The 15,887-nt window shown below is 37.3% G+C and overlaps 1 protein-coding gene across 2 annotated transcripts in view; it reads left to right on the forward strand.

Moving 5' to 3' along the window:
* Nucleotides 1-15,887, forward strand: part of Rbcn-3A (Rabconnectin-3A) — a 732,274-nt gene that overhangs the window by 450,490 nt on the left and 265,897 nt on the right. For both annotated transcript variants that reach the window (XM_067136957.2, XM_067136958.2), the window contains exons 36-39: nucleotides 5,477-5,640; nucleotides 8,464-8,617; nucleotides 8,727-8,825; nucleotides 11,008-11,181. In XM_067136957.2, coding sequence (XP_066993058.2) covers nucleotides 5,477-5,640; nucleotides 8,464-8,617; nucleotides 8,727-8,825; nucleotides 11,008-11,181 — 591 coding nt within the window. The remainder of the gene's footprint in view (nucleotides 1-5,476; nucleotides 5,641-8,463; nucleotides 8,618-8,726; nucleotides 8,826-11,007; nucleotides 11,182-15,887) is intronic.

Genomic DNA, 15,887 nt, shown 5'->3' on the forward strand with positions numbered 1-15,887 from the left:
CTGCTCCCTTAAACTTATCCCGCACGTCTTGACCAGTTTCCACATATCCCCAACTGTGTTAGTACCTATTCCTGCTTGCCTTACATTGTTAGTACCAACATGGAAAATTACCACCTTCTCCTTACCATCTTCCTTCCCTTCTACCTACCTCAACATCTTCCTTAACCTAATTCCTGGATAACATTACCTGGTTCCCTTTCCTCCACACACTACCCCACATGCCTAACATTAGTTGCCCATGACCAAAGCCTCAACCCCACTCACCTTACTAGATCTTCTACTGGCCTGGTCTCCCTTAACTTCCCTGACAGTTGCAGAATCTACTTTCTCCTCCCTTCTTTCCATCTCATGACTTTGTTCCATCTCCTTCTTCCTATCCTTCACTCTACATTTCCCTTTCCTACCGTTCCCTTTCCTCATTGCCCTGCCCCACCTCTATAACAGTTCCTGGGGCCGATGACCTTCGATGTTAGGCTCCTTAAAACAACAAATATCAGCATATAACAGTTCCCTGTTCCTCATCTTTCCTCTGCTGTTCTACCTGCAGTGACTTGCACAGGTTCCTCACTGATACTTCTCCTACACACACTGTTAAAATTTTTACATGTGTATTACAGTTTGTTTTAAAATTAGTATTTTGACAGAACTGAAAAGCTTTAAAATTATACTAACAGTGTTAACACTGAAAAGTATATTCTCTCTCTCTCTCTCTCTCTCTCTCATATATTTGTTAATTGTAACAAGACCTATATGCCGTACGACATGAAGAAATTTCTTCCTTTTTAAAACGGTGATGAATTACAAATCATAAAACAACCCGACACAGTGGATTACTAAATAAACAAAGGAAAACCAACCAAATCGTGCATGAAAGAGAAAAATATATTGTCCTCAACCATGTGAACAAAAAGCACATACAAAGTAGCTAATATTTAAAAAAAAAAAAAAAACACTAAAAGTAGCCTTTAGAATGAACAACACACAGCTTTCCTTAAAATCAGGAATTTATGAACTGAAATGTCAAGAACCAAACTGCAGTGCCACACATATAGACCAAACAAAATGTAATTTCCCTACCAGATACAAAGACCACAAAAATGTGCTATTAGACACAATCAGCATTCAGTCTTCGGGGAGCACATATACGACAATCAAACCATTTCACAGACATCGAAACAGATCTAAAAATTTTACACTTTGAAAATAAATGCAAATCTTTGAACATTAAAGAGTATATAGAGATATGCATAGTAAAAATATTGACCAAACCAACCTCAGCACTCACACACATTTAAAAAAAATCCCCCCTCTTTGTGCTATTTATTTAACTTTTTGAACAACATTTCATACTTCTTGCATTAGCACTTAATGAATCCCACAAAGGGGTACTCTTGATGCTAAATGTCTTTAATGTGGTTTAGGATATTCTTATCCTTAGTAATTATGCAGTTCTCGCCACTCGAGACGTTTTAGTTTCTTCTTTCCTAGCATATAGTCCCACATTGGTGCTGGGTTTGCTCTTAAACATGCCATCCTCCACTTCCTACAGTCAAGGGCATCAGCTTCAGTAATGCCTACAAGAACTCATATCTTCCTTGATGCTGTCAAACCATTGCTGCTTGGAACTTATTATTTCAATCGATGACCTAGGAATCGAGAACCTCCAGGATCAAATTGGAGGGCTGTATGTATCATTGAGTCAACAGAGCTTCAGCCAAAATGATCATACCATCTAAGTTGTGCTTCTCGCATCTTCTTTGGAATAAGTGCCACTCCCAATCCCCTTCGGACACTTCATTTCTGACATGGTCTAATCTTGTCCATACTATATAGACTTTGTTTGTGGATTTTTGTTGTTGGTCAACATTCAGACTCAGAGTGTGACTGGTCAGACCCTGGATTTGTAGGCTTTTCCTTTCAGGCAGGTGGGAATTTTCTTGTCACATAGCACACTAGTGACATGGCACCACTTCAGTCATAGCATTTACTCGTGTTCAGGTGTTTGGTATGTCTCTCTGTCAGAGTTGATAAGTGATCCAAGATATTTAAATTGGTGACTTTTAACTAGGTCTTGCCTGTTGATGCAAATAGTACCAGCAGTCTGCAAACCACGTTGCAGATACTCAGTTTTTTTTAATGTTAAGGTGCAATCTATATTCCCTTAAATTTGTTTTCCAAATTTGCAGGGGATTTTCCATTAGATTATTATTTATCACAAAAAGTAATATCCTACAAGATATTCTTTAAGCCTGCTTTTCATTTTATCAAAATGATTAGCTTACATTTACTCCCTAAAACACAGAATACATTATAAGATGACGAAGTAGCATTTCCCCTCCCCTCTCCACTAATCAGAGTTAATGCATACAGTATTCCCCTTAAACCCCTGCTTCCCTTCCCCTCTCCACTGAACAGAGTCATTGCTTTCATCCGCCTATATAGCTATCAGAGCCGGAGCAAGGGAACTGGCTCCAGTCTAAAGACAGTCATGGAAGACAATTAGCAACTTAGATAAATAAACTCTCTTAAAGTTATTAAGGTGACAGTGGAGGACTACCATAATCATAATTTATCTCTCTTGTTCATAACATAACCATTTCACTATCATTCACAAGGTTATGTAACATAAACAGTATTGTACATAAAATGTTCATGATTTAAAGTGATTTGATAGAATCTAAAGATGTTCATGTAGAATGAAGCATGCCATTCTTTGTTTAATAGTGCTTTTTTTTTTTTTTTTTACTGGTATATTATAGTTTGTGTGTTAAAATTAGTGTTTTGACAGACGTAAAAGCTTTAAAGTTACATTAACGGAGTCAACACTGAAAAATATGGCTTCTTAATGGATCACTTTAGCAGCCATGTTACATTCTATGAGGAATTCTTCCAATTTTTTTGTTTCATTCCAGCAATTCCAAGATTGAGAAGCTTTTGAGAGTTGCATCACACTGTTCATTCCTCCACAGTTGTTTAATTTTTTCCCTGCTGAATTGATCAGTGGAATAGTAGCATTCTGAACCTTCTTGGAAATGTCTTCCCACATGTGTGATTCTTCATTCTAAAAACTCAAGCTCTTTCTGGTAAACATGAATAATATTTTGATTTATCTTGAGTTCATTAATCCAAAAATCTATTGGTCTTCTGCATTTAGGATCTGTGAATACACTTGGTACAAACCACACTCTGCTGTTTTTTTTAATTTTAAGAATTTGGCCATTTAGGCTGCTTAGAACCTAAGACTATGGTACAGTATTTTTCTTTTTAATTTCTTCCCAGAACTTCCTCGTCGGCTGATCACCTGCATCTGTACCTCCAATAACACTCTCCTTGGTTGACATCGAATTTGCAGAAGCGAAAAATCCACAGAAGTGATCTGTCGCCGGAAGGCCACCCTGTTATTTATAATGTCATCTGTGATCTTCAGTTGTTGTAGATCCCATTGTATCTTTTAATTTGGAGATGTAATCAAAATCTTCTTAGCCTGTCATTGTTCGTTCTGTGAAGGTGACCATAAAATTATAATCTTCTTTTAATTGTATCTGTAATTTTCTCTTATTCTTTTCATCTATATATCGTTATTTTGGGGTACCAACCTTTCTTTAAGTATTTTCCTTTCTTTTCCTGTTCCTGTTGTTACCTCTTTTGTTCAGTGTTAAACATTCTGATCCGTATACTGTACCATATTTCTTCGAATCCACGATGGCCTTTTTTTCTTTCTTAGAATCTCTTGTGAAAAATCAAGGGTTGTCTTGCATTCGCGACCAAACAGTAATTAACACCACTGGCAGCTACCACGGTAACCACGCTGCTTCTTTTCATCTTCCGCACGCGCGTGTGCGCGCACACACACACACACACACACACACACAAAACTCTTTGACAATCAATGTCCGCCTCTTTATTATACATCACTAGCCACGGCAGTCAGTTGTACAGTGCCTCTGTGTGACATCACTGGATCTCTGGAGATAGTGAAGAGAGAATGACCCGTTTTCTTTTCAGAACAAAGGAATCTCTTGTTATCGCAGTTAAGCAGTGCATTACAGCTGCTGCAAGAACCAGAATGCTCCAGGCATGGCAGAAATTGTGAAACAAACTCTGGTTGCACTTTTTCCATTACTGTTATACTCTAGTTTAGTGGAGCAGTCTGGTCCATGCTCAGACTCGTAGAGCATTTTAACGTAGGATACGTTCTTTTATCAAAGGACCTACTTGGTCAAAAGCGACACACAGACAGAGTTATCAACAGGTTTATGGCAGTGGATGTGTGTACTATGTCTTTGTCATAGTTACCATAAACTATAGTTAAGTATAATTTCAGAGTGTGGAAAATAACCTATTTACATATTATGTCTTTTGCATATGTATTTGTGTATTTTAATCCCTTTCAGGACAAATAATAGTTGTCTGTTAGAATAAAATAGTAATAATTATAAACACATTGTAAATATCAACAATTAAGTCCTCAGAAGGAAACCATAACTCAGTGCTAGTGCACCACTGAAACACCAAGATAAAGTTTAAATTCAAGAGGACAAATTGAGGAAAATATTTGTTTATAGGAAGAGGGACCGCTAGATTGAGAAGATATTAAGAATGCTGCTATTTCTGAAGCCTTAAATTTAAGGTGTTTTTTCTCCTTATCACAGGCTTTTCGCCTGCAGGTTAATTCAGGCTTGGTTTCTCTCAAAATGTTTGCTCCCGCTCTCCTCCTGACCAATTTTATGTGATGGGTTTCCACTAGGATTTTGACAGCGATTTCAAACTGTTTTGTCGTTTTTATAAACTAATAATTTGTAAACTATGAGGTCCACAACCTCACCATGTGCTATTATTATTCATTTCCATCTGCATCATTTGTTTTCTCATTCCCTTGTTTCTTAGGTTAACGCAGTTTTTAGTATCAATTATTATTTCAAATTAACACCTGTTTCACTGAATTTTGTCACAATAAGTTGTTTTTTGCTCTGCATATTGATGTAAATATTGTATATTTGTGCTATTTTGTTTCCGTCTAGGCTCTCTTTTGTTTGTTTTTTCATTTGCGCTTTCATTATGTTTTTTAGCATTTTTTCAACTCATATTATGTAAATTATTCCAACCCCCCTAATTTTTTTTTTTTTTTCACTGAAGATGGCTCAAACGAGCCGAAACATGTCTGAACTTGTTTACTCCGTCTAATGACGGAATATATGATGTATTGAATAGGAGGATACTTTCATTTTTCGCCATTGTAAAGTATAGGAAGAGGAGTTATGAATTAGAATAATTTAATAAGATGATGTTTGATAAATTTCCAACTTTGAAATCATTTAAGAAAAACTAGGTAAACTATTGATAGGGAATCTGCCAGCTGGCCAACAGCCCTAAAGGCAGATTTGTGGTGATTGATGATGATTGTATTGTCCAGTATATCATAGTTGGTTCAGAAACTTTTTCTTTTTTTACCTCTCAGAATTCTTTTCTGTTTCAGCAAACCCAAATGTATTCAACTTCTATGTGTATTTGCGCACTCACCCACTTCTCATACGACAGTACATTGCAGCAACTGCTCAGGAAAAGAAGAAAGGACATTCAGTTGTTCTCTCTGGTTTTAGCTATGGTACTGATACTAAAGCTGCCAATCCAGATAAACAGGTATTCAACATTTTTTTAAATGGTATCCAAATAAATACAATTTGATAAAGCCCTACTGATCTTAGAGTGTGTTCATAATCCTCCATTTAATATTGGTTGGTAATCTTCTCACTGGCATACCTTATGGATACTGTATTGTAAGGAAATCTAGTTACAAACTTGGGTAACATTCATATATATACAGCCTGGCTGAGTGGATCAGACGGTTAAGGTGCTGGTCTTCTAACCCCAACTTGGCAGGTTCGATCCTGGCTCAGTCCGGTGGTATTTGAAGGTGCTCAAATACGACAGCCCCGTGTCGGTAGATTTACTAGCACGTTAAAGAACTCCTGCAGGACTAAATTCCGGCACCTCGGCATCTCCGAAGACCTTAAAAAGTAGTTCGTGGGACGTAAAGCAAATAACATTATTAACATATATATACAGCATGTAAAAATAAAACGGTACAATAGAAGTTCTGGGAAGAAAGGAAGAAAAAAAACTGCACTATAGTCTTAGATTTTAAACAGTCTATAATTGACCAAATTCTTAATCAAATAAAGAACCCCATTTATCCAGTTCAAACATGGCCACGTCGGATCCAGATGACCGAAAATCTGGATAATCCAGAAAATTTACTTTTACACACTATTAATTGTACAAAGCAAAAGACCTATTCAAATTTAACAGTAAATTTGGATACATCTTCTTACATTGCCTTGGCTTGCTCCATCAGTCAGTGACAAAATACTCACCTCACAGGTGCACAGGTTGCAGACAGGTTGGTGAATATATTTCTCTATATCATCATCATCATTTTCCATCTTCAGTTTTCTGGGTCTGATGATTTCTCTGTGTTTGGCTATAATTATTCATTGGGGTGTCAGATTATCATATCAACTATATTGGTATTATAAATTTACTCATTCGGAACAAATATTTTAGGTTTCCTATGGGAATAAACATCTTTATCATCTGATGGCCCGGCAGGTATCAATTATTAAAAATGAGACCTAGTCTGTCATAGTGCATTGGCACTGCCGGTGGCTCCAAGCAGCGTATGCAGTGGCCTCCACGGTATGCACTAGCCATGCGTTTTGGTAGATGTGCTATTTACCAACTGATGAGCCCAACTTAGCACACTGGGGCGAAATGCTGGCAACCAGGAATGAGTTAGCTGGAAAATTTATAATGTCCAATAATGGACCAACTACTGTATATTGGTATTATAAATTTACTCATTCGGAACAAATATTTCAGGTTCCCTATGAAAATCAACATCTTTATCAATGCTTCCGGTGGTGAATAGAATTTTTACATATTCATCTCTTTGCATTGTTGCAATTTGAATATCAATATGCAAGCGTGTGTGCACTATAAAACTTAGCTAATTGATTTCAGATTATATGAATCATCTTTATTTCTTCTGGGCATAGTATATCTTGAAACAAACAAAACATGCAAATGTGCCCAAAATCTGCCCTCTAGTGGTTATTATGTGCCCATCAGTAATATAAAAGGTCCATATTCTAATGTCAGTTCTTTGTGCATAAAATAAATTTTTGGAAACAGTGGAAGGAAATACATCCCTTATTGAGTACTAATTTGAAGTTTCCAAACATTTCTTGTGACTGGTGAAGATGACCCCTTACCACCATTCTAGGAATATAAGATTCTTAGCCATTATAGTTTTAAAGTATAGTGATAAATCTGGCATTAAATTTTGATGCAACGTTCTGAGATCATGGGCAAAACATTCTGTGCTTTAATCAAAGAATATATGTCTGAAACTTGAAATACGATAATTACGGTTCACAGCTTCCTGTCTGTACCGTGGGCAATTGCAGTCAGAGCCCTGGTTGCATTATGGATAAACTTTACAATTACAACTTCATGCTAGGCTTCACAAGTGACTGTCAAGGCTGGTAAAGGAGTTAGCTAGAGTGATGTATCAAGTTTTAAAAACACATATGTTTGCTACTTGATGTCATCAGTATAGCAGTGTGATAGTCATTGTCGTAGACTTGGACCCCAAAAAGATACACATAAAAATGGTAGGAGAGGGGAGCTGGGACACACTCACAAGAGAAGTGTTAAGGATGGGTGCACAAAGTGAACAAATATATTTTGAAACCATTAAATCAAAAATACTTTCAACTCACCAGCTTGAGATAATTTTGTAAGAGTTATCGTATTACCTACTGAAATCTATTTGTGAAGGAAGACTTCAAAGCTTCTGCCAAGACTATCAGGAGATAGTTTTATAGCCAATAGCATTGAATTTGAATGAAATCTATGTGTCTAATATAACTCAGCAGCAACCAACCAAGCAGATCAGGTCTACTGCAGCATGGCTCCAGAGAAATTTACATTTTATTTGTCTGATTGATTGGCCATTGTAATTTCCAAATACTCATTTCAGTAGCTGTCTTCAGTTTATACATGAGAAGAGAGATTTGTTCTTATTCCTATAATAGTTGATTCAGTCCAGGTTTATGGTGTTTATATTCAACGGAACAAAATTCTAGCACCCTTACATCTCTAAAAATCTGTAGCAACCAATGGACTGTTAAGTCAACTCAAACTTTTGTATAGTGAAGGCACTGAAAATACAACAGCATAGGACTCTTAGTCTGTATACTATTTCCTTGTTAATAATTGAGACTTAGATATTCCATTGGATTTAATTGGCATGGAAATAGATTTTAATTATTAATTGAGTTGTACGTTAAATGTTAATTTTGAATCTTATTGTGGATCTTAATCATTTACTTGTTTTTTCTCTCATTGTTCCATGATTATGTTCTTGTAACTTCAATTATTCTCTGTTTCATAAATCACCAGCTACTCTTAGAAGATTCTATCACTCCTTTAGAAAGACAGCTGTATTTTACAACAGCCCATGCTCACTTCAAGGCAGGCTGTCCGGCTTTAGCACTTGAGGTTCTGTCCAAGCTCCCAAGCAAAGTAATGGATGCCAATGGAAATGAGAGCCCAAGTATGTAACCCCAACATAGTTAGTAATTTATCTGGAGATCTGAAGTAGTTTTCTACTATACTAAGTTTGGCCCTACTTTAGATTAATAGAGTGTTGCTATTTGTTACAGGTTTGTTGAACAGCCCTGTGAAAGCTAGGATCCAGGACTTCCAGATAGACACTGGTGTTTTAAGCTGGGATAATGCAGCAGATGTTTCACATAATAAAGGTTATGAAAGGTTCTTTAAATGTTCAATTATATTTGAAAATTGTGCACATTTGATTTGATTGCACTGGCCCACAGGAAATTTTCTGAAAATTTAATCTTTGAATGGGAAGAGGCAAGAAGTAATTTTAACTGAAAGAAACAGAATACTTTAATAATAAAATATTTGGTAAGGCTGTTGTGAACTGTTCAGCTGTAATAAACGGTAAGAAATTGAGTTGTAAAATGATTACCAGATAAGCAAAGTACTGGCAGTAAACTAAGCTGGATCAGGGAAATACAGTACAGTAGAACCCTTATTTCCAACATTTTTACAGGGACCTGATATTTTAACCTTACATGTGTGTGTGTGTGTGTGTGTGTTTTTTCACTATATACCTGTATTAATATAATTTTATTAAACACATTGTGTACAAGGGATTAATTAATTAATTAATTAATTAAACGAAATTAGCATCATTTGCATAGTGTGACAAAGTCGATGTCCTGTCTTTGCACTCAATGATATGATATGTGTTGCATGGTCCTCCACATATGGTGCACTGACATCTGTCGGTGGGGCTGTGGTATCCCTTGGTTGAACATATTCGGTGATGTAGTCCGTGGGCTGCCACTCTCGTATATAAATGGCGCACTTGGTAGATATAGTTTTATAGTTATAATATAAAACTATATACCTGTATGTATGTATGTTTAGTCCTCAGCTCGAAGGCTGGTTGGATCCTCAACAGCTCCGCCATCAGCTGTCATAGATGGCCTAGGCATCACTGAGGAGGCGTACTAGGGAAATGAGGAGTGAGGTAGTTTCCCATTGCTTTCCTCGCCGAGCCAGAAGTTGCTATTACTTATCAGTCTGCCAAGCCCACTGAAATGCATGCACCAACCGACCCTATGAGCAATATTTTCACACCATTCATAGCAGGGACTGGCTGCAGAAGGAATGGCATTACTAGCATCACTCATACCTCAGTCACTTTCGTTTTGTCAAAGCCAAGGATAAAGCTGAGACAGATCAATGACAGTAACAAGATTGCTCTAGCCCATACCAGAAGACATAGTGCACTGTAAACACAAGATCCCACCAGCAAAGGCATACTAATGTTCTGGAATTCTCCCAACAGCAGTTGAAACCTGCAGTGTCTGATCTGCTGACTCACGCAGATTACAATGATGTATCACACATGGGGTCTGTTCCAACTTCTGACACCAGTTTTGTTATGAATAAAACACCATCTATTTTCTTACTCTCATTTATTTCATGATGGCACAATAAATTCACACACACAATTCTGTTCAGCCATGAATGGGCACACTTACTAATTTCTGTCTATTTACAAGTCTCCGTTCTGTGCGCACACAGTAGGGAGTCCTTGCTCATTGGAATTACCTGAGAGGATATAATTCCTATTCACAGATTCGCCTTACTTTCACTTCTCCAAATCCAGTCACCCCACATAGAAGCTGCATGCACACCGCTAGGTTTGAACACTGGCCACTTGCCATACAACACACGATGACTGTTCATTGGTTCAAGTCCAGTGATTTACACAGTCACACACAGTGGACAGCTAAGCAACAGCAGTTCAATAGTGCCAAACAGCAGAACAGTACTCACAAAACAACCCTTGACACAGTTCCAATTACTTACGATAGCTGTTCTGGTTGCAGACTCTATGACAATCCTCGCTCTGCTGAAGTACACGTACACATAGTACTCTAAGGCTGTACACAGTCTTCTGTCCTGTATGCAGTCTTCAGTTCAGCTACTCGCTTGAGACTCCGACGCAGCAACAACCGACCCCATTTGCAATGGCCTTGTATTTATGCCTTGATGATGGGTTGCTAGAATTTTCAGGGTTCAGCTAGAGATGGAACATTCCCATTGTACCTTTCAGAAACCGCATGGAGGAACTAGACGAAGGGAACAATAGAGAAGGGGCCGCAGCATTTCCTTGGGCAGGCTGGGAGGTTCCCCTAGCTGCCTTAGTCATCCCTTTCATGAAATTCCGAACGGGCTGTGACAAGACTGACGGTCACTTGAGGACGTAACAATATTTATGAAGCATACTCTTTATTTGAGTAAGCAAGCATCATTATCTGGTGTACTGGAAGACTGTTTATTTTCTAAGAACTTGAGGAATTATATTTTAGATAGGGTGCTAACTAAAATATATTGTCATTTTAGATGCTTCTGCTTTGAATTGGTCAGAGCCAGTTCTTGATTGGTCACAACCTGTGAAGAAGGCTGAGGAGGAATTTGTGCTGAAATGGGACAGTAATGAAGAGGACTCCGATGATGATGATAAACCATTAGAAATAAAAATGAAGGCATCTGAGTCAGTTGAACAGGCTAGCGAAAGTGAGTATGTTTAAAACAACTTGAGTATGCATGAGTTTGTGTTACCAATAGTTTCCAACAGTCAGTTTTAATACTTGAATTTCTGGATAATGTCATCATCTGAAACTAGACAACAAGATGAAACACTTCAATATTTAGGAGCATTTTCCCAATAAAGGTGGAAATTTGACAGAGAACCCAATTTGTTAGAATTCCCTAGAAATTATTGCTTTAAAGAAATCTCACTCCTTTTATTTTTTATACAGTATATTCATTTTTGTAATTGCAAGTATTGGGATAAATTTAAAATTTAACACTTTCATTTTTTGCAAATGAACCATCTTCAGACTCAAATCTTATACTGTGATATCTTGCATAGTTGATTACTGCATGCATCTTCTTTGTACACAACATATTCAGTGCTTGTTTTGGAATGTGCTATGTCAAACTTGCATGCATTTCTCCTCGTGAAATTTGTCCATCTATTGTCATTTAAGGTCAAAACTTATACAATCAAGTGTGGAAGGACCAGTGTCCAGAGTATGGGCCAAAATGAAATACACTATATTCTCGGCAATCCCACAACCATTCACAACACCACCTTATCCACAACACCGTCGGGTTTCACCAGGTACAATGCAGTTGATTGAAGCGTGAAATAACCTGCCCATTTGGCATAAAAATGACTAGAGATGAAGAGAGGTAGAGATATCTATGCCCTGAGGTACAGCGCAGTTGTAGATCTGACAGATCATTGTTCATTCACGACGTCTGTGAAGAAATAGAGAAACACCAAAATCATAATCAAACTTGTGATAAATATAAATATTACACTATAACTTACCTGTAAAAAACACATTATTAAACAAGGAATAAAAATACACACTGTTGAATGAAGAATGACACATTTCATTCTTAAAAGAACATCATCAGATTCTATCAAGTCACGCTCAAATATTTAGAATAGTTATGTTTATTTCTGTTTACTACTTGCTCCCTGCGGAATACAGCTCCATACAATACTCCTTCCATCTTTCAAGAGACTTCTTCCAGTCTCCGAATAAGTTGCCTTTCTTATCCTCCACCACGCATGTGTGAGGTCTGAATTCACAAGTAATGCTGCAGAGTTTTTTGAAGAGATCACATCTCCCGAAAGTTATGTTTACACCTGCTGTCGAGCAACACTCTCTCGCAGGAATTGTGGTTGACTTTCGATCGCATTACTGCTATACAGGCTGAACGAAAATTCAACCAGGTGTCATTCAGACAGAAATCATAGTTCCTCCGAATAGCTCAGAAAAGGCGGTCTCCCACACGAACACGGATGCTAGTAAAACTGTCGTCAGTCTTTCCAGGAAATCCTTGGACGAGCACCAAATGGCAGTTCTAGCTAGGGGTCTTAATTTCGCTGTCGCTCCGTCTAAAATTCCCACTGAGGAGTTAATTATTTCCATTGACGCAGGCATCCACAAACTACCTACGGATGAGGCTGAGGAGTTAAGACAGAAATGTGAGAGACTCATAAGGTCCGCTGTTGTACCCGTGCCCAATTTAACAAGAGGCAAAAGGAGAGCTCTGAAGGAACTTAGAGATGATTCTGAAGTGACCGTTCTCTCAGCTGATAAGGGTAATGCGACAATGGTTGGCTATATTGTCAGAGCCTGTTTACAGACTGAGCTCATGTGACCCCACCACTCGTGTGCCCAACGCCACAGTGAAGCTCTTAAGGCAATCTTCAATTCCAAAAGAGGAGGCCAAAAATCTGTCCCCGGGGGATGCAGTGCCACCTAGATCAAATCAAATCAAAATCAAAATCTCTTTATTTGCAAATGAGGTGTCTACCTCAGTGGCAAATGGTACACAATACAGTATTGTCAAGCACTAAATATTAAATTAACAAGAGAAAAAAAATTTCCTATAATACAATATTATACAATTTACACTAACAAATTTTTCTATTAAACACACAGCTCATCCTTAATAAATTTATATTGTTTACAAAATTCTACTTATAATATCTCCTGTACTACTTACAAATATAGTCAGCTGATATACAGTATGTGGAATTACTTCAAATGATACTATACAACTGGTATAAGATTAAACTTTACATTGCATTTATTTACTTTTTTTTTTTTTTTTTTACCCATTCTGGAACCTAAGTAGCATAACGACCTGCTGCGTCTTAACCAGAGCCCCTTTTGCCACCACTTTTCAGAGTTCCTGAAGGGCCTTTACAGCTACCATAGCGGTCCCAGGGCCCTCGAAGTCCCCACTGTACTTCGCCCCTACAGGCAGTCCCCTACTTTGGCTGTCCAAACTCCTTAGACCAGGGGATGGAATTAATTTATTCACTCACATTTTTTTAATTTACAATAACCTGCACTGGTTGAATGCCCTCTAACACTTCATTTATTTTCTCTGTTGTTGTTTATTCTCTTCTTGAATATCTGTACAGATTTTGGAAAAGGATCAAACACTACCCTTGGTAAACTGTTCCACTCCTTCACGCCCTTTCCAATGAATGAAAATTTACCCCAATCGCTTCTGCTAATATTCCTTCTAATTTTATATTTATAAAATATAATTATTTTCCAACTGAAGCCTCTCGCGGATATCTCCCCATGCTTCTTCTCTTTGTATAGGCTCTATATAATCCTATAAATCTAGTTTTCTCCCTTCTCTTACTTAAAGTTTCCCACCCAAGTTCCTTTAACTTTTCTGATACACTACTCTTTCTCCTGAAGTCCCCTGTTACAAATCTTGCTGCTTTCCTCTGCACACTATCTATTTCTTTTATTAGGTATTCTTGGTGAGGATCCCAAACACTGTTTGTATATTCCAATAATGGACGAACCATACTTTAGTAACTTTTTTTCTTTTAATTCTTTATTGCATCCTTTAAGTAGCCTCATTATGACCTGTAACGATCTGTGTGCTTTCCCAACAATGTCATCAACATGACCCTTCCAGTGCAAATTACTTTCAAATCTCACACCTAAGTATTTGCACTTGCCATCTTTTGGGATAACTACCTCGTCCAAAGTATTTTCAAATTGAGTTTTAAAGCTCCTGTTTGTAAAAGTTGTAACAGTTGATTTGCCTCCATTAAACTTCATATTATTTTCTTCAACCCATTGTTGAATACTTTCAAGGTCCCTTTGTAATTCTGAACAATCCTCAATGTTATTTACTTCCCTATAAACAATTGTCATCTGCATACAATCTTATTTTTGATGTTATATTGTTCCCTAAATCATTTGCGTATATTAAGAAAAGTAACGGACCGATTATACTACCCTGTGCAATTCCCTTCCAAACTTTCTCTTCCTGCGATACATTATTTCCCACTTTGACTTTCTGAACCCTTGAATTTAGAAATGTTTTTATCCAACATGTAACCCTTACGTCCAATCCTATTCCCTCCAATTTCTTTAATAATATTCCATGTTCCACTCTATCAAAGGCTTTGGAAAGATCTATGGCTATGCAATCTAACTGACCTCCTGAATCCAATTGATCTGATATGTCCTACTGAAATCCCACCAGTTGTGCCTCACAAGAAAATTTCTTTCTAAATCCATACTGGCTCCTCTTGAACCAATTTTTATCATCATATATCCCTCCTGATGTACTTTGATATTAAACTCTCCAGTATTTTACAAACTATACTGGTCAGGCTGATTGGTCTGTAGTTCTCTGGTTTCCTTTTATCACCCTTTCCTTTATAAATTGGTATTATTATAGATTCCTTTCATTCCTTTGGTATTACACTATTATTTATGACATAGTCAAAGATAAATTTTAAATAAGGCACTATGTACCACCCCATTGTCTTTAATACCTCCCCAGTAATTTGATCACTTCCTGCTGCTTTTCCTTGCTGAAGCAGTTGGATTTCTCTGAAAATATGTTCATTTGTGAATGAGAAGCTTCTTGTTTCCCTCTGTGTCTCTCCCTCTCTATCTTCTGTTTCGGTTTCCAACTCCTGACAATCATCTACTGAATATCTGAATTCCCTACTAAATAGGTTTGCTTTTTCCGTATCTGTTAAATAGTGTTCACCCCCTTCACCCACCATTCCACCATTGTAGGAATTTGGATCTCTTTACCTTTTTTATTCCTGATATTTTAATACAGCCTTTTCCATTTCCCTTTGTGGTCATTACCCTCTTGAAGTATGCCATTCATATAATTCTCTTTTGCTTCCTTTTTCACTCTATTCAGTTTCCTCATTAGCTGTTTTCTAGTTTCTCTACTCTCCCTACCCTCTTTGATTTTCCTGTTTACTATTCTACATTTTCTTTTTAATTTTCTTATTTCCCTTGTATAATAAACAGGGTCTGAGGTCATTTTACCCTTCTTAACAGGTACAAATCTCTTCTCTCCTTCCCAAATGATTCCTTTAAATTTAGCCCAAAGTGTATTCATATTACTCCCTTCACTTATCCAACAACTGAATTGTGATTTAAGTCCCAAATTCATCAACTTTAGTTTTTCTGTACAATTTCTTGTCTTGTGTAACCCTCTTATTAAGCCTCCATTATTACAGCCTTATGGTCTCCTATTCCTTCAATTACCTCAGTTTTATCAACAATTTCCCATGGTTTAACCAAGAATACATCTAGTAAGTTATTGAGACGAGTCGGTTCTTGTACTACTTGTGTAAATCCTCCCTCCCAAATTAACTTATTTGCCAGTTTCTGTTTATGGGCTTCACTTGCAGC

This window comes from Anabrus simplex, chromosome 1, assembly GCF_040414725.1.
Source record: "Anabrus simplex isolate iqAnaSimp1 chromosome 1, ASM4041472v1, whole genome shotgun sequence".
NCBI classification, from domain to species: Eukaryota; Metazoa; Arthropoda; class Insecta; order Orthoptera; family Tettigoniidae; genus Anabrus; species Anabrus simplex.